At 32.5% G+C, this 20,764-nt stretch overlaps 1 protein-coding gene across 1 annotated transcript in view; it reads left to right on the plus strand.

Moving 5' to 3' along the window:
* LOC124371794 (adenylate kinase isoenzyme 6-like) overlaps window positions 1-20,764 on the plus strand; it is a 46,124-nt gene that overhangs the window by 17,162 nt on the left and 8,198 nt on the right. Inside the window, exon 3 of the mRNA XM_046830148.1 lies at window positions 19,623-19,748. Coding sequence (XP_046686104.1) covers window positions 19,623-19,748 — 126 coding nt within the window. The remainder of the gene's footprint in view (window positions 1-19,622; window positions 19,749-20,764) is intronic.

Raw genomic sequence — 20,764 nt, forward strand, 5'->3', positions numbered from 1 at the left:
TACATATTTAAAAAAATTCTCCTGAACAGAACCGTCACCCTGGTGATAGGGCGTTGTGAATAAAAAATAATTAAATAAAACATATATAAGGATTTAAAAGTAAGTAATCGCTTTATTGTTAATCATGTGAATCATAATTATTATTATTATTATTGTAGTGCTTTGTGGTATACAATGTTTTTTGTTTGATTACCTGGCGCATAGATAAACAAAATCTGATGGTTTTCCAACACGGGAACAGGCAACATACAATTGACCATGTGAGAAAACATGGGTTTTTTCTAGATTAATACCACAAACACTTAATGATTGCCCCTGGACTTGTTTATAGTCATAGCAAAAGCAAGCCGCACTGGAAACTGTAGTCGTTTAAACTCAAATGGCACATCAGTCGGAATCATTTGGATGCGCGGTATGAGAACATCCTCTCCTTTATACTTTCCTTTGAGTATAGTTGCTTCTATCACATTGTTTAGTAAATATTTTTTATCGCTAACCGTGTACCCGTTGCAAAGACGCGGTTGGTTGATATTTCGCAACATTATAACCACCACCGATCCAACCTTTAATTGAAGATTGTGAGGTGGCAATCCTGGCAAATCCAGCGAGTTTAAAAATTCCGGTGGATAGTTGACTACATCATCTTGATTAGTAGCCGAATCAACTGATTTATATATCCTCAATTCGCCTGTAATTTGTTCTTGAATTTTGAAATTTAATTCATTTACATCTATGTTTTTTTGCAGCCAGTATAGCTCGTTCTCGCTCAATACCAATCATGGTTTCTGTAATTTTGAGAAACATCTGGAAACACCTTCTGAATAAGTTCATCTTTTGATCGAGTTAACTGACAAAAACTTAGAGGAAAGTTAATGCAGCCAGTCAACATGTCTATAGGAAATTTGCCATTACCAATGTCAATGAGTTGTTTAGAGAATATGTTTCCAGATTGGTCATTTTGCAACTCGACACGCATATTCTTGCTTAAATGAATTACTTTGACATGTTTCCACAAATTGGAGGACTTTAGACATGCATTGAGTTCATCAGCTGGCGTTGATCGTGGAATCACTGGCAATGTTTGACGAAAATCTCCTGCTAATAAAATCATTGCACCACCAAATCGGTTATTATTGCTCCGTAGATCTTTTAAGGTTCTGTCTAAAGCCTCCAAAGATTTTTTATGTGCCATCGTGCATTCATCCCAAACAATCAATTTACATTGCTGCAAAACCTTTGCCATTGCAGAGTTTCTTCGAAACGTTGCAGGTTGGAGTTTCATTGCTTTGCATATTTAATGGCAATTTTAGTGCTGAATGGGCTGTTCGACCACCTTCAAGCAAAGTTGCTGCGATTCCCGACGAAGCGAGTGCAAGTGCAATTTTATTTTGTGAGCGAATTGTTGCTAATATTAATGAAATCAAAAAAAGTTTTTCCTATACCACCAGGTGCATCTAAGAAGTAAATCCCTCCAGTTTCATCATTTGTTACTTTCATAAGAGTTTCAAATACATACTTCTGTTGTTCATTTAACAGTGGAAGATTTGTTTGAATTAATTCTTTCAAAGCGTTGAAATCATACAGTTTTTCCTCGATGCAACTCTTGGTTAAAAGCGTCATGCATTGGACGATTGGGCGCGGTCAGGCCTAATTGAATTAATAGTTTGTTTGACATTATCAAGCACATGTCCTCAATTGAAATCAATGCTTCATTGTAAATTTCTTGGATTTCCCATTCTATTCCGTATTTGATACAAAATATCATCACACATATAATCTTTGTACTTGATCCACAAATCAATTGGGTTTGATGGGAAGCATGTAGATATGATTATAGAAAACAATGTTCGTATTTGATGAGCGTGTGATGATATTACAGCATCATTGAGAGTTTGATCCCAATGAGCGTCATTTTCAAGCAATTGCAAACGTTGACAGGCTTCTCTGTAGGATCCACACAATTCACCATCAACAGTTCGTAACTGTTGGAATGATGTTGGGGCCACGTACATTGACTAATAGCAGTCGTAAATAAAAACATTCATCATTGCTTGGATGTACTGAATAAATCCGGCCAATCGCATCGGTGGAATATACATCTGTATATCCTGGAACTGGTTTTCCTTGTTTCCGTCGTATAAATCTCCTTGAGGATTGATTCCAGGTATAATATTTTTGGCATTTCAGAATATAGCAATGTTTTGTGCGAAATCATCGTTTTGGCATGTCTCAAAAAAACTGGTTAATGTAGTAGATGGTGGCTGAGCAGCTCTTTGTACTGCGTTCTGTGCTGTAAAATACACTCTTTGTCCATTTTCTAAATGCACAGCTAAGTGAACAACAGAAGGGTGTCTCTCATGAATAGGAAAAGAAAATATTCGCCAAACTGCTTCATTACTACTGACATAGCGGCCCATTTGGTATTGGGTAACTTCATCATTGGAATTCTCTGCACCAATTCCAATCACAGCCATATCACTCCCTTTGGTTACATATTTGCAAATGTATTTAATAGATTTCACTGAATGGCCAGATTCAACGTTGATGTGTGCTTTGAATGTCTTTGACAAAATGGGTGAATATGGAACAATCCAACGATTATCTATTTCAATATCTTGTTGATTTAATTTGACAATTGTTGATTTTCCATTGTCTGCTGTCGATCTGCGACGATACAATGGATACCGTCATTACCAGTAATTGTTTCCGATATTAATGTCCGTGGATATCGTTTTTGAACATTTACCATCCATCATACACGGTGAATTTTGATTAAGAGTTCCACAGGGACCATGTATCATGTTTTTGATAACTACCTCATGCAATCCAGGATCTACTTGTACATTAGGGATTTCAGCTGATATCACTCCATCAACTTCATTTGGCCTTATCTTTTCAACCAACCAAATCAAAATGTGTGCATGTGGCAATCCTCGTTTCTGCCACTCCACAGAATACATCCAGCAGCGTGTCTCACCAAACACATTATGTTTTACGATGAAATCCATTAAAGATTTCAATTTGTCTAAAGACTCTGGCTGTAATATCATGACGATCAATGGGTGATTTGCCCAGGGAATAACTCCTGCTTGATTTCTATCCATTGCGGATTGCATGTAAATGTGATGAACAAATCTGCTGTACCATAATGACGAACATACGACATGGCATCTTGAGCATATTCGTGCATATGCCGAGGGCTTCCGATGTATGTTGCTGGAAGAATAGTCATCCGACCGACATTCATCTGTGCATTTCCATCATCAGTATTAATCGCATCTCGAAGGTGAATATACTCTTCAGATCGGAGTTTGGTTTGATTCAACCTGATGAATGTTAATCTCTCCGTTTCAATTTTAACATACATGTCAACAACATATTTGTGATATAATCACCGACATTTCAATATGTGATTTTCTTCATTTTCCCGAATCATTAGGCGGTATGAATAATAGTTCATTGAACTGACTTTTTTGTTGGTTTCAGAACCTGTAAATATATTTTGTTGTAATAAACATTCAAATATAAAATTAAAATATACATAATATAATGACTGAGATATTATCGCCATAGCTAAACTAATATTTTAGTTACCTGTAATGGGATTTATCATTTTTATTGAGAAATCGTAGCCATCTTCACCTTGCCAAAATATAATGGGATATTGCAGGTGCATCATATGAGCGGTGTGTTTTCCTTTATACGTTGTAATTGATCATTCCGACGATGTAAAAACAATATCACGGGATTCCAAGTTTTCTCCAACTACAACGATAGCAACTTCATCAATAGTTGGTGCATTAAAACGTCTTGTATGTTGACCTGCAGGTGTTTTATCAGCTCTGATTACAATTTTGTGATTATCGGATGGCATCAGATCCAGGGCAGTTTTAAACAATATAATCAATTGATTGTGTTGATGAAATAAAGTTTGTAATTGTTCTACAATAGACCTCTTTACTAAATTGTTATGTGCACAACGCAGATCAATTTTCTTGTGGTGAATTGCCCATAAAATAAATTTGCAGGAATTTGTTGTCGCTATCTGACACTGGTAACAGTGAACCTGCTCTGTGATATATTTGCCCTTGTATCTGTAAATAAAAAAAAATATTATGGTGTGATATAAATTAATGGATTGTCAGTGATCAAACTTAAATAATATTTTATCTTAAAAAGTATATATTTAGTTTTAACTAATATCTATCAAATATAAAATATAATAAAAGTGTCACTGAAACTGAATCACCATATAATATGATGACTAAGTGATATATAAGTGATTAAGAAATTAAAGATTAGTGACACATCTTAACTTTGGTGACAGAAAATTTTGTTCGCTAAAAATAATTATGAGTAACTGCTATAATACATACCTTGAAAGTTGGCATAAAATTTTCCCGAACTACATTTGTTGTCCCAAATGAAGTCATTTGAAAGCAATTGTTATATTGTTGAATATGTGTCAAAAAGTGTATAGAATCTGTTCCTATTCCTGAAACCAATGAGTACAATGGTTCTGGTGGTGGATCCAATGGTATCAATTTTTACTTTACCATTTGCGCAACACAATCCATTGGCTTCGTTTTTGTATTTTAATGCCTTACAGTGTGAGCAAACCGAGTTCATAGAACCAATAACAACACATTGGTAGTTACTGTAGTCAATTGACATATCGTAACTGAAAGCAGCTCGATTCAAACTTGCGCGATTATTATAGTTGAATGTCGCGCTCGGCGATTCACGCGTTTGTAATATCCGAATTCTTTCACGTTCATTTCCGTCGTCACGTTCTTGTGCAGTACGATTAGATCGGTAATTAGCTTGGTTTGTAGCATTTCTGGTTCTTCTACCTAAATTGCTTTGTCTTATAGGAGGCATATCAAATATAAATTATTTTTTCACTAATCACGAAACTAAACAAACACTAACTAAGTAAACACTCTGCACAAAACACGATATACGAATTTGTTTCGTGTATCAGTTGACAAAAGCAAACTCAATAGATTAGGTCACAGATATATTAATGTTTTTATTTACTATCTGCATTACACGATCACGCACTGTTTATTTATTATTGGTAACATTTAAATGTAAGCAGATGTTTCAGAAAGTTTGTCGAACTATAGCTGTCAACAGCTGTTTAGTGCCAGTTTAATTTTAATTATGAAACGTACAAACTACAATTTTTCCTGAATTCCAAAATATTCCAGATATATTTTCTTAACTTTTTCTTCATAAAAACCTTCCTCGGATTTCAATGAACATTTTACAAAAAGAATTAACCGAATCCGTCCACCCGTTATCGAGTTTAGCGCTTACCAACACATTTCGACATTCATTTTTATTTATAAGATAGCTTAGTTGAAAATATAAATAGGTAACAGTTAGAGTTACAAAGAGATGATGAAGCTAAGTTTATATATGGTACAGAAATGTTACCATAAATAGTCAGGCATTGAAGAATTCTTCTAGGGTGTAAAAAGATGTCTGTAGCAGCCAGGTCTTGAGCAATGTCTTGAAGTTCTTGTCTTCAGATCTTCTGGGAGTTGTTTGAAAAGTTTCCTCCCCATGTAGGTAGGTTTCTTTTCAAACAGGGTGAGGTGGTGTGTTGGCAGGGCATAGTCATAAGCGTTTCTAGTGTTATAGTTATGATTGTTACCTAGGTGGTCAGGTTTCTGAGCTATTGTATAGCAGGTGGCCTCACAAATATACTGAGGAAATAACACCCTTAATACTGCTTTTCCTGATTAGGGTTGTATCACATAAGGTGTAGTCGCGAAAGAATGGGTTTGTTAATGTAATGCACGGGAGGTCATAACTATACATTTCATTGTGTTTAGCTTCATACTGATCATCATACCACTGTTTCGATTTTGTAATCTAGTTGTCCTCAGATGTCGAAATGATGTAAAGAGTTCATTTGAGGTTCTGCATCGCCAACTTTTTTAAATCTCTTCAGATGAACGTACTCCAGATTCCAGGAATCAAGTCTCTGTCAGTATCAAATTCCAGACGCTATACAGATTCAAGATTCAAGATTCAAGAGATACTAAAAGAAAGGTGAACTCTAGCTAAACTCATGGTGCGTCAACCATTCCCACCACTACTTAAGTGGTTATTTATTTGGAAGAGCTTATTGAATGCTCTTCTATCAAATGGATACTACAACTTGCATAAAGTTTAACTCTTTGTAAAAAAAGTTCCTCTTTTGAGATAATTTTTTTGAAAATATTAATGTTAAGCGTATGCTAGTTCTTCATCTTGTTTTTCACTGAAACTATGATGGTCTGTAAATGCTGAAGAGTCATCTTCTATGTCTAGGTGGTAATCTTATTTCTATTTTTTAGTAGATGGTAAATACAGTCGTGAGGACTGTGATGTTCGTTCAGAGCTGTCATTAGTTCAGTTAACATAATATCAAGAGCAGGATGATTACTTGAACTTGTTGAAGTCGTCCTTCTGGTGCGACCTGAGTACATGTTGTTGCGCATAGGCCCTCCAGCGAAGTTCTCCTGGGCTCCCCAGCCATGTCCGTAGTTTCCTTCTTGATTCTGATTCATTCCCCACTGCTGAGATGGGCCACTCCAAACCTGGTTATCCCCTGGGGCATCCCAAGGGTTGGCTCCATACCCGTTACCACCCCATTTGTTTTGAGTGGCTGGTGGAGCTGGTCGGTTGTTCCAGGATTTCTGAATCTCCTCTTCCCCCTCTCTTGTTAGCAGCTCCACTATTAGTACCTCCCTTTACTCAGGAAATGATTTCCTTAGAAAGTGCTTTTCTTCACCACTTTCATCATGGAATCTCTTTTTCATTCGTGTTACAGTCACTTTTTGCTGAGGATCCTTTTTTTAATTCCTCTGCAGCCTTTTTTTATTTTTTAAAAAGATAATGCCATGTATTTTTCATCGGCTTGTAATTCAAAGTATTCCAACTCCTTCATACTGGCATTACAACATTCCAGTTCTGCTAAGGGATTAATTAATTCTATTCTATCACTACTTCATCTTGTTTTTATCGCCAAGTGATGAGATATTTTAGCATTATTTTTAAAATTTCCCATCTTCCAGCGATTGCTGAATTTGTGTTTTCAAGCTTTTTTTACATTTCTAAAGTATAATTTCATCTCAATACTAGTGTCTATTGCATGTGTACCACACCAATTTGAGGTGTGACCATTGCAAGGTGTAAAATATGCCTGGTGGTTTTCTATTCAATTTTTTTGTTTTCCCACATTTAAACTTTCCAAACATGTTGAGGCAGTGTCGTGGCCATACCTTCAGTAGATAAATTCAAATCCAACTGGAATTCACTCTGTTACACTTATTATTTGTTATGTTATTTTCTGCTTTTGGTTTCTTTCCTGAGTCAGGTAGAAATATTTCATACAATTTCCAGTCTTTCCTCTCCCTTTCTTGACACAAAACATTCTAAATAATGAAAACTAACTGCTCTTTGTGAGACACATCTGTTATTACATCTATGATTATACAAGCAGATTTGATTTCCTCAATACACTTACATTCCTCATTACATTAAGCTCACCTTCCTGATGAAATTAATCTCAATACATTTTTCAGCACACACTTTTAAGAACTCATTTTTTCCTTCTCCAAAATATGCTGAAATCTTTAACATTATTCTCCATTTCTGTTAATATTTTCTATATGCTGATCGATATCTACATTGTACTTTCCTACTAAAAGGAGGGTTACACAATATTTTTGTAGTGGCTTTTTAAGATGAGTCTGTATTCTTAACACTTCCCTAATTCAAAGTGTTGAGTCAAATTTATTTTGCCCAAAAGTAACATCAACTAAAGGTTTCAAAATTGCCAGTTTTCCTTTCTGCCTAATGATTTCTTGAAATTCTATCAATATTGTGTCTTGCGGCTTCATTGAATGTAAAGATACTTACATATGATGTAAATAATCAAGCGATTAACATTGGACTTATGACTTGTAGTGTTTTTTTCATTCGTCACTAAGTTAATGATGTAACATTGATTCAGTCTTTTCTATTCGGTCATGAAATTAAAAAAGTGAACATGGTATGCAAAAAAGAGCAGTTGCTTCAAGTTTCAAACAAGCCAATCTCGTTTTACAGATGATCTCCATTAGTTGATGTTTGTTCCTTGAGGAAAACACACACACACACACACACACACACACACATATATACTACATAGAACTGGGTATTGGCATTCTTGTATTTTAATCTACTAAAAGTTTTAACTTCCATGTAACTGAGAAGCAAGGTTCGGAATTAAATTAATCATCCGTTTTGCAGATTTTTTTTCAGTTAATGTAAAAATAGTGTTACCAACAAATAAAATTAATTGCTACATGTGGAACCAATTTATCTGCCGGACGACGCGATTTTCCAAGAAAGCGAGGTTTCTCTTTATTTTGGTGGAGTAGGGAACCTGAATCCCCTTCTATTCCTCTATCCCTACTTCCTTGTCAGTTCATCTCATCTCATTTACCTGAAATCATCGTTAGTTTTGAGGTTATGTTCGTTTAATTTCCACCCGTTGGCTCAGAAACGAGTGGTTACATATCTTGCAGATCCAGCCGAAGAAATCGTTGTGAATAAAATGTTATATATTTTGCCCCACCAAAAAAGAAGAGTGACGCATGTGTATTATAACTGCCATTGTCATATATGCTTTGATCACCAGGCCGACTCATAATAATAATAATAATAAAACAGATAAAAACTAGTCTAATATATTTAAATTTACTTATTACTTATTCCTAGTTATTAACTCTTTACTTCTTTACAGTAAAGTTCATAAATTCATTGTCACTTGACTTTGTTCTGATTTCATCTTACTATATGCTCAAACACTTTTCACTTAGAGCATATAATATAAAGTAAATAATATAGGTAAAATATGTAAAACCTGTTAGTGACTGCTTATTACTTTTACACAGTTTTAGTTTTTGAAGTTATTTTATTTATTAAAAATGGAAAACTCCTAAATAGAATAGAATAGAATAATTTATTGGCCACAAAATATTTCACACAAGTACATAGGCAGGTCAGTATAATTTATAATTGTACTTCACTAGTTAAAGAAGTCATTGTCAGTCCATTGACTCAATAAAAACTCACTTATTGAATAAAATGCATTTTATTTAACAAGAAATTATATAATTTTGATTTAAAAGAACAGTCTTTTAATTTTTTCATTTCCATAGGCAATTTATTCATGAATTTAGATGCAATGTGCAGAGGGTTTTTTCACTTTTGCTAAGTCTATGTGGAGGTAAATTTATTAAATGGCTATTTCTTGTATTGTACGAGTGGATTTCATTTATGAGCATAATTCTGTCTTCATTTGTTCTAAGATACAACAAGCATTGCATTATATACAGACAAGGTAGAGTGAGAATCCTGAGCTGTACAAAAATATCCCTACAGTGATCAAGCCTACCAGCTCCAGCAATGATACGGATAGCCTTTTTTCTGTAGTATAAATACCTCTTCGGCATGGGAGGCTCCACCCCATACAACAAGACCATAGGTAATATGTGATTGGAAAATACCAAAATAGGCAGTGCGGATCCCGTTCTGGTCCAATTCACCACATAAGCGTTTTAAGGCATAAAAATGTTTCTGCTAAGTTTAATTTTGAGACCAATTATGTGTTGATGCCAACATAATGTTGGATCAAGGGTTAAGCCCAAAAAAGTTGGATTTTCTGTGTGTTGTTCTGGTTTTTCTTTAAGGCCAAAAAAAATAGCATATATACAACTCTATATATATATATGTATTTCAAATTGGTGAGAGAGAGAAAAAGTTACTTATTTTTTTCAATACTTTTAATAAAAGTCAATGGACAAAAAAAATTGGTTGCAATATAATTATTATTAAACTATACACTTGTAATTTTGTTTCCCCGTAGTAGTATTGTAGACTAATGGTTGGTAATAGCTGCAGGCAAATCGGATGGTTACGAATCTATTTAGGGTTGTATGTCAAAATGTAATCTAGGGAAAACACTTCAGGTTACCATAAAGCAGCACCTAAGTCTATTGCAGCATATAAGCGGAAGCGAAACGGAGCTAAACTCAACATTCACATTGAATCAACCCTTCTCGCCATAGCTGTTATGAACAGTATTACAGTTATTACCGTAATGAAGTACGTCACAATTGTAGTGTGGTGACGACCGCGGCATCGTAGTAATTTTAATAATGTGAAATAACTAAATTACATCATCGTTGTTTTCAATAACTACTATTAAATCCTCATAGTTTGTTTTGTGTGGATTTGACGTTGCAGCGTACAGTCACAAGAAAGAAAACTGCGGTTAAGTTACTAATAGTTATTCTGGAAACACCGAAACCGGGTGATTGAATGACCACAAAGGTGGCCATGTCTGCCATTGAATAGCTGCACGTATTTGTTATCAGTACCTAATTAAAACAATGATCAATTATTACGAGTGTGTCATACAGAGAAAATACTACGGGAGAGTGCAAGATGATCAGAATTGCATATAGTTTACATTATAATTTTTATGTATTTATTGTCTAAGCTATCTAAAATATGCTTGTTTAAAAATGAAAAACATTTAAAAATTGTATGTAAGATTTCAAAAAACGAACTAATACAAAACGTAAAAAATACATTTTAATGAGGTAAGATTTTTTTTTATGTCAGGATAATAAGTTACATATTTAATGCTTTTGGCATATTAAAGGATTTACAGTGAATTGTCGTGTGAGACTTTTAAGAGATGAGAAAAAACTTCGAGTGCAAGTTATGTCTACCATAACGGATTGTACTGGTATGGATTGTGATTGGGATGAAAACAAGTCCGACAAACACCTTAAATATTCTGCTTTATATATTTAAGAATAAGCTCAACTTAACGAGCTGACTCAGTTTATTTTAAAGTCATATCGCAGTGCTGGACAAAGTTTTACTGCTGGATTCTAAATGAGAACGCTATTGACAATTTATATAATAATTGAGTTTTATTAAAAGTATTTGTCATGGGAATAAAATAAAAGAACTATTTTACCGTTCCCTAAAGTATATGTATATTATATATGTATAATCATCGTTATATGATTCATATTTTATGTTTTACAACTTAAAACCAATATGAACACGCATTTCGTTGCTCATGACCGGTTAGTCGGCAGTTGATGATGTGATGAACGTCTTATTATTTATGCAATAATAACGAGAATTTGTTTTGAAACGCTTGAACTCACCAGATATCACACTCAATGCTGATGCTAAACAAAATATAGTTTGAAAACAAAAATGGACAACCACAGAACAAGTGAACTTCGAAGCCTCATGGATAAAATCCTGGCTGCCAAATTGATGGTAAACGAAAATAAAAAAAAGTTGTCCAAAGTTTAAATTTTATAGTTTAATTTGTCAACACTCAACACTGTCAGACGACAGTCAACCTGTTGTGTTACATTGTTTTGTTGTTGTTTTGAAACTCCCGTCTCTGCAAAAATTGGGTTAGGTTGATTTAACGATATTATGTTTGAAGATATCAATTAATAAAGTTTGTTACAATAGTTCAAGGAAATATTCTTCTCAGTTAATGGTTTGCCAAGACTAACATACATTTACACTTGTGATAATGTAACCTACACAAATACAACAGTTAACTTATTGCAAAGGGACGAATTAGGCCTATTTAATTTACATCTTTCAAGTGATAAAATCCAGTAAGTAACTAATTTTATTATAGTTTCATAATCAAGGTAGGAAACTATTGAATATTGTAACAATCAGTAGCCTATTATTTGATAACTATAAGAACAAATAAAACTAATTAATTGGCTGTTAAGTCTAATTTCAGTTTATCATGCATAAATACTTTCCTAGTAGTTCATGTGTCTGATCCTTTAAACATATATATTGTAAACAAAAACAACACAATTTCAAAGTAATACCAGCCTCTTACATTAATATTTTAGTATTTATATGACTACTAATTTTGAAGATGTTAAGACTTTCAGATACTCTCTCAGTGCATGCTACATTATCTGTTGGTGCTAGTCTTTAGAGGGTTAAAATGAATTGTATAAATTGGATAGTTGAAGTAAAAACTTTAGTAGGCTACTACAAATAACAAATTCAAAAATATGAAAGTTAAACCTTAAACGAGCAAAAACGTTTTATTACTGAACTATGGCAGTATACTTTCCTTTTCTCAATGATTTTTTTTTTTTTATTTTGACAGACTATGTGTTTGATAAACTTAAAGTAACTTATTTGTTAGTAGGTTATATCCTAAATAGTTATCGATATTGGAGACTGGAAGAAATGTTCTAAGTGTACAATTTGTGTCTGAAGATTCATTCAAAATGGTAGTATTCCTTACGTAGGATGTTATGGTTGGATGAGACTGTTCTAGTTTAAAAGAACCACTTCACATTAGGCCTATTTGTTGATTTTTCAAGTGAAAAATTAAATAAAACTGAAGAAAAGCCTAAAACTAAAATATTCCTCCTTGAAAGATGAAACTCCCTTTTGGGTAGGGTGGATGGCTCTTGAGTAGAATGTTCAGCAATAGTGTGATAAGCTCTTGGGTTGGGTGCAAGGCTGACGGGTACAGTTAGCCTTTGTGTAGGTGAGACAGTTAGGTCAGTGGGCAGAGTACGATAAATGGACCCGGTTTTTATATAGCTTATTACAATCGTCGTTACTTTATATATCAAATACGAGAACTATCAATCAATATCAACATATCTAAAATACTAAAAGTCACAAGTTTCAAATTAATAGAAATAGCTTCAACAATTATGTAATGTTATAAATAATAAAGGAACCATAACCATTAATCAAACGATAAAATTAAGACAGGTGACAGGAAAAATGTGCTATACAGTTGGTACAGATGATTTAGTTCATTCAAATTAATTACTATTGATTGATTATATCAATGCGGTGTATAATAATTAAATATCATTTGATAATTTCGATATATAAAACTGGGTCCGCTTATTGTACTTTAACCAGGTTAGGTAGCTTCATAAATAAAATACCATCTCTCTACTGTTATTCTCATGTTTTTTACAGCAATATTTTGGTTAAAATATCAGTATTTCAGATCTAAGATGGGACAATAGACAATAGACAATAGACAATAGACAAATATTTTATTGTACAATACGTTTTCTGGTATCACAATGTAATAAAAAACTGGTACATAGTCAATGATTAAAAAACTACATAACTAAACTTATTCTAAAACATTATTTTCATACTTATAAAAAATAACTTTTTGACACATTGATCTATAAAACATAAAAAAGAAAACATTGATTAAAATCTAAGGCTAAACCTATTGTAGATCTTTTGAAGATATATTTTTACTATTCGTTATCATCATAAACCATCTTCAAAGAATTCATTTATACTATAATATGTTTTTTGACAAAGTACTTCTTTTAATTTTTTAGTAAAATGTAGATAAGGGAAGTTTTTTATATGCCTGTGGAATATTATTATATAATTTCAAACCTAGATAAAGAGACTAGTTTCAAATTTCTTTAGTTTATGTGCCGGATATTGAAACAAAATTACAATTTTTCTTGTGTGGTATCTATGATTAAATTGTATTTTTTCAAATTGATCAGGATTCTTATGTACTAATTTAAGCATTTCAAAAATGTATATACATGGCAAAGTAAAGGATGTTAAATTTTTTAAATAACGGTTTACATGTTGTTCTTGAGTTGCAATGACCTATTGTTCTAATAATTGACTTTTTGACTAATAAAGAGTTTTTGCACATCTGAGCAGTTACCCCACAAAGTAATTCCATAACTCAACATCGAGTATACATGGGCATAATATACAGCTAAACCAACTTCCAAAGATGTTATTCGAACTAGTATACTCCAAAGCATATCTGGTTGAATTAAGTTTCTTATTTAACATATTGATATGGTTGGAAAAATTTATTTAGTGTCTAAATGTATGCCTAAAAATTTTACTAACGTGTGTATTATTACTAAACCCTTTACAAAAATTATCATTTCTTAATTTAAAGCGTAATGTATTAGTCTTGTCTCGATTTAACAACAGACCGTGAGTAAGGAAAATTTTGTGAAGTTTGTCAATGACATCTTTGGTGTAAAGTTCTAAGTCACTTAACATTTTCCGTCTAATTAAAGCAGTTGTATCATCTGCATATAAAAAGAGGCTACAAACTTCTTTAGGAAGGTAATTTGGCAGGTCATTGACATAGATAATGAATAACAATGGGGCCTAATATTGACCCTTGGGGTACACCATGTTTTACATCTGCCCAATTAGAATAATATTTTCCTGATTTATTAGTAATAACTGTCCTCTGTTTACGGTTAAATAAATAAGAATATAAATAGTGTAAGAGCTGTGCCTTTGACACCCCATTCTTCTTAACTTTGTCAGCAAAAGTGTGTGGTTTACACAATCAAAAGCCTTAGATAAGTCACAGAAAACTCCTGCAGTGTAACTTGACTCATCCAAGGCTTCAATGGTACTGTTTACGAAAGAGAAAAGAGCTGCTTGTGTACTAGAATTTTTTCTAAAGCCATACTGCTCTTTACATAATTTGTTATTAGATTCTAAAAAGTCAAAAAGTCTGCTATGGATAATTTTTTCATAAAATTTTTGAAATCGAACTTAGAAGAGAAATTTGGTCCTATAATTGTTTATTTCACTACGTGAACCCTTTTTGTGTATTGGGTGAATTTCTGATAACTTCAATAGTTCAGGAAAAATTCCTTCACATAAGGACTTATTTATAAGTCCACTTAGTACATCAGAGATTGTATCAACAGACCATTTAAGTATCTTATTAGGGATCTCATCCCATCCACTTGAACTACTGTTTGCTCAGATTTAAAATTATATTTTTGACCTCAGTTTTGTTTAGTGGGTGAAAAAACTTGCAACTCAATGTCATTTTGTTCACATGTAAGATAATGTGAAGGGGGTAATGTGACAGGAACTTTTGGAACTTTTAATATCTCTACTATATTTGTATATTGATTGTTGAAAAGTTTAGCTACATATATCGGGTCATCTATCTCTTTATCATTAATCTTTAATTTAATGTCATTTTTACTGATTTTATTAAGACCCTAGTTTCATCTTTAATTACATTCCACATTGCCTTAGTTTTGTGTTTTTAGAATCTATTATATAAGAACTATTACACGATTTCTTCGCTTCCCACAACAACCTTATTGAACACTTTTTTATATTTTTTTGACATAACTTAGAAATAAAGGATCTGTACAGTACACTTTGATTGAATATGAAGCCTTCTTTTATTTTCAGAGGATTTTATGATTCCCTGAGTAATATCCATTTCTTTGGTTTTCTCCTTTGCTTGGAAAGAGATAGCATTGACAGGAAAAATTTCATCAAGAGACAGCTTGATTATAGATAAAAATCTTTTATAACTCTCATCAACAGACTTGTCAAGAATAAAGTATTCAATATAACAGGATAGTCTGTCCACAAATAAGGGGAACTTTTTTTATTGGAAATAATCGTTTTTTTAAGATATAAGAGTTATTTTTATTTTTGATATTTTTGCCTTTAGGCAGCTGAACAAGTAAAGCATTATGATCAGACAAACCTAGGTCAATATTTATATAGACTTGTGTACATAGTTAACACTTGTTAAAATAATTGTCAATACATGTTTTAGAGGTCTTAGTAATTCTTGTAGGTTGCCTTACATTTAGTGAGAAACCTGAACTAATGATTAGGTTCTCAAAGTACTTGACGGTAAGAAGTCATCCACCAACACATTTATATTGAAATCTGCTGCAATAATTACTTGTTTTTTTAGAGTTTCCTTTTGTAAACAATTTAAAAGGGCCCTGAATTTAATTAAAAACAATTTAGTGATGCAACTCCCAGGGATTCTATATATAGAAACCACTAGTAGATTTAAACATTCTATTTCTAACAAACGATCCTTCAAAACATAGTTCTTCATTAAAAATATTTAAATCATTCCTTACTTTTATAAGAGAGAAAGATTCATGGACGAGAATGCAAGAACCACCCCTTGATGCATTTCTAAAAAAAACCATCCGCTAATCTAAAGTTGGGTATTTTGTTTAAAACACATTTATTTTCCTCATCAACATTATGCTCATTCAAGCAAATAATTTTGATTGCATTGAAACTTTTAATTATTATTTCCAAAAATTTCAAACTTACTTTTAATACTTTGAATGTTACAATGCAGTAAAAATCCGTCCTTTGACTGTGTTAGTACTTTGTGAATATTTTTGTCTAAGTTAAAAAGGTTGTTGCGGAATTGATTCAGTTTTTTTTGAAACATTAATTTTTACGACAACTATTTACAGGAGTAGAAAAAAACCAAGAGGGAGGTATGGAGATTAACGAACTGCGTACATTGAGGTATATTCTCCCTCATGTGGGAATGTTTCTTATTAGGTCTTTACTCACTTTTTTCTCTGAAATTGTTTATCCTTAACATGTGCAAAGCGGGACTTTAAACATTTACTAGTGGGTTTATAAAGGCTGTCTTATAATAAGCGGCCACTAACACAATCAAATCATTGATATTTATAACATCTAAACTACCGAAACCAAAATATCAAACCAAATTACGCTATAGATGTTTTAAATTTAAGTAACTTATCTGATCATCCTTTTTTATATAAAAAGTACAAATTTAACCTTTATAATGTTTTTTTAGCTGTCTTAGGCATTTGTGTGAGATCTTTTAGAATTTTGGTCTTATTACTAAAATTACTGATAGGTAAAAAGACACAACATTCTAAAATAAAATTGTCACTACAATAATTTGCATGATTCAATTACATTGAAGTTGATACAGTAACTGCAGAGTATTTCCTATTGTACTTTTATGTTGTAGTATTAAAGACATTGTTAATTTTATTTTATATTATGGGCATGTCCATGGTAACTCACGTTACATTTCAACGTGGGTCCTAAGTTATTTTGTTGAAATATTTTAATTTTTAAAGCGTAATATTAAGCAAAAATATCTTGCAGTATTAAGCAAGAATTATAATACACACTGACCAGATTTCAACTTCCTGAGACTAATAATTAAGGTAATAATAATTCTCTAGTTTTGGTAACTCATGTTACACAAAAAGGACGTCATAATTTAAAAGCAAACTTTAACATGAAACAACTTTTGTCCTAAATGTTTAATTTTTCTTAATCTAAATACTTAAGATTGGCTCAAGAGTTTGTGTAGTTTAACTGTGACAACTACAACAATAAGAACTGAAAAACATAATTTTAATAATATACTATTGAGCTAATTGACAGTAACTCACGTTACAGTAACTCATGTTTACATATGTGTCTCTTTCCTAAGGACATTTGTTATTTGTAGAAATAAATTTTGTTATGTAATTTTATATATTGAATTGTGTTTTTAAATAACTACTTTAGTATCAGTACACTTAATTATTTTAGTTTGGCATGATTAAATAGTTGTTTTAATTGTAAAAATAATGCAACTTTTTACCAGTGTAAAAACAAGTTTTAACTTATTATTTCTAAAAACAACATTTTTTTTTGCCTGTTCTATAACTTCCAGTTTGTATTTTTCTCATAACACAACTATGAAAGAATAAAAAGATAAGATCAAATAACTTTATGGTAATTACAGACTACATTTTTACATGGTTTGTATATATAAAGAATATTCACTAAACGCTTAAAACAATTAGACAGTCTGTGTAGCTAACATGTTACTTTTCTTTGATATTTTATTTTGTTTTTTAAAATAATAATAATATCTTCCACCTTTCAATTTTAATTTCTGGAAGAGGCAGAACACTCAAAATTTGTCCAAGTTTGACGAAAGTAACATCATTTTCAATCGGTTTGAATTTATAACAGTTTTTATCACTTTTCAAACACATTACTTGGGTCTCCAAACTTGTCAATACCACTTTGGCAAATAGCAACATAATTAAATGTAACCAAAGAGTCTTTTTCACTAGGTTGAAGTGGTAACTCACGTTACAACATATTGGTGTGTACTTGAAGTGGGCCTAATAAATCAAATAATAATTTCCTGAATAAAAAGATTTATATAAGCTTATAATGTAAGGTTATCTCAGTTAAATGCAAGTTTTATATTTATTAAAATCATAAGATCAAACCCAAAATATTGGAACAAATTTTGGTAACTCATGTTACACTTATATTTAGAAGTATGTTTGAACAATTAAAACAGGCATTATATTCTGACCAATACAAATATAAATATTACCATATATATATATATATATATATATATAATATATATATATCTTAATTATTTAATTGTTTTGAGGTTAACTATGTTAAGAGCTTGTTTGTATTAGTATTAACTCCAATATACAAACAATGTTTAAAGTGCTAATGAATAAACATCTTTACAGTAACTCACGTTACAGAAAAACTTATACGAAATTCCTGCAAATGAACACAAATTAAAAATTAAAAAAAAAAATAGTACCATACTTGTAATAGTTTTCTTAAATAGAATCTGTTTTATTATTGTTATTGGTTGTGTATTACATGAGTAAACTTGAAAAATCTGTAATTTTGGTAACCTCATGTTACATGAAGTAAAGGTTTAAAAGATAACCTAATAGAATGAACAATTCTTAACCTAAATGTAAAAAAAAGCATAATTTTAGTTAACTTTTGTTCCAAAGATGGGTTCTTGGTACTGGCCCACCTTCTAGATTAATGTATAATCAGTTATAAAATTGAGATGTGAGACTTAACAAACAGCCATCAATGAACTCTGCTAACAGGTGTTAACTAAACACAAAATACCAACAAAAATAAAACTTTTTCCTCTAAAAAGCTAATGCCTGTCAACATTGCTCAGAATAATCTTTATCTGAAAACATTCAAACCTAGGTTATTTCATAAAAATATTTTTTAAATATTTTTGTCCTGTTTTACATGGACATACCCTTATATTGTTGAGCATAATATACTATATAAATAATTTATTCATAATTACTTGTCAATTTTGTAGTATATTATGCTGAACCATATTAAATATTAATCTGTGTAAAATAAAATCAACAATGTCTTTGATACTATAACATAAAACAGCAGTAGTTAATACTCAATAATTGAATGAATTGTTGATTCCATCCCAGAGTTTCCAACACCAGCTGAGGTAAGGATAGTACTGATCAGAAATACCCCTAGTCCTGGCCATTCAATGATGGCTTCAATGGTGCAATTCCTGCACTTCTGGCGGAAAAAGAAAACCATCCCTTGAGATAGTACATAAATTCAAGCTCAGATCATGTAAGCGCTCGTAAAGGTTAAATGTAACTGTTTTATCTATAATATGTGTATATGTACCTACTTATGTTGTGTAATAACAAATAGTAGATAAGGACAGAGGATTACTATTTTAGCTTCAGTCAGTATTTTTGATTTTTACTTTTAGTTATTTTGCGTTTCTGATAGCTTTAATCGTCTTAAATGTTATGCTTTTGAGAGTTCTTTCTAAGTTATTATTATAGTTAGAATTATTGTTGTAGACTAATGAATGAAGTAAAGTTTTTTCAATGATTAAGAAATCAATTGATTTGTGCATGTTGCAGTTGTTGGACGAACTGGAGGGACGAGTAGCATCAGGGGGTAAAATTGTTGACTATCACAGCAGCGAGCTGTTCCCTGAACGCTGGTTTGATGCAGTATATGTGCTACGAGCTGACACGAAAACACTTGTTTGATCGTCTCAAAGAGAGGTAATGCATATTTCTTGTGTAATGAACCAGAGTAGGTCTGCTATTGTGTACTGCTGGTCTGGCAAATCTTTGACTGTGACAGTAAATAGGCTTACTATAGTGTAATCTCAGCTGATTCGTATCTGCCTGTTACAATGTAAAACAGCAATAGTTTTCTACACATAATGCAGCTATGGTGGGAAAGGTTGATTCAATGCTAATGTTGAGTTTAGCTTCAGTTCACCTTCCTCTTATGTGCAGCATCTTTTGGATCCCTTCAGACGAACATGACTTCAAGACTTGGTTGCTCCAAATGTGCTTTAGGATCGTCATCGTAGTGCACTCAATTGTGCACCTGATGAGACAATGACAATACCTCTTCACCTAGATTGCACTATTTTTTGTAGTCTGGGTGTCGTAATGTCGAAATGATGCAGGGGGGTTTCGATTTGAGCTTCTTCGTTCTTCGTCGCTGACTGTTTTTGCATCCATTCAGACGAACATGACTTCAGATTTCAAGAGTCAAGTCTGCAACAGCATCAGATGCTGCATGTAGGAGGAAGGTGAACTGGAGCTAAACTCAACATTTGCTGCAATAGTTTGTGTGTAACTTTTGTGTGGGACTTGTAACTATTCCAGTAGTGTATATCTTGCTGATAAACTGGAGGGGTTGGCGTGTTCAAACCAAACAGGATCTCACTCATAAAGGGCTCATAGTATTTTTTGTAAAGTTGAGAGTGACGTGAGAGGAGAGTGGCCGCAGAAGAGTATAAGCAAGAGACATTCTAATTTTTAAAACACCTCATTCTAGTGCCAGACTGTTCCCTGGTGGGAGGGGTTGATTCAAAGCGAATATTCAGTGTACCTCCATTTTACCTTCCACTTAGTGCAGCGTCTGACTAGTCACAGACTTGACTTCTGGAACTGTCTGGAGTCCATGTCCATGTGAAGAAATCCCAAAAAGTCGGTGATGAAAACATTAAAAACAAACTCTTTGTATCGTTTCTACATGAGGC

This window comes from Homalodisca vitripennis, unplaced genomic scaffold (genome assembly GCF_021130785.1).
Source record: "Homalodisca vitripennis isolate AUS2020 unplaced genomic scaffold, UT_GWSS_2.1 ScUCBcl_1990;HRSCAF=6301, whole genome shotgun sequence".
Taxonomy (NCBI): Eukaryota; Metazoa; Arthropoda; class Insecta; order Hemiptera; family Cicadellidae; genus Homalodisca; species Homalodisca vitripennis.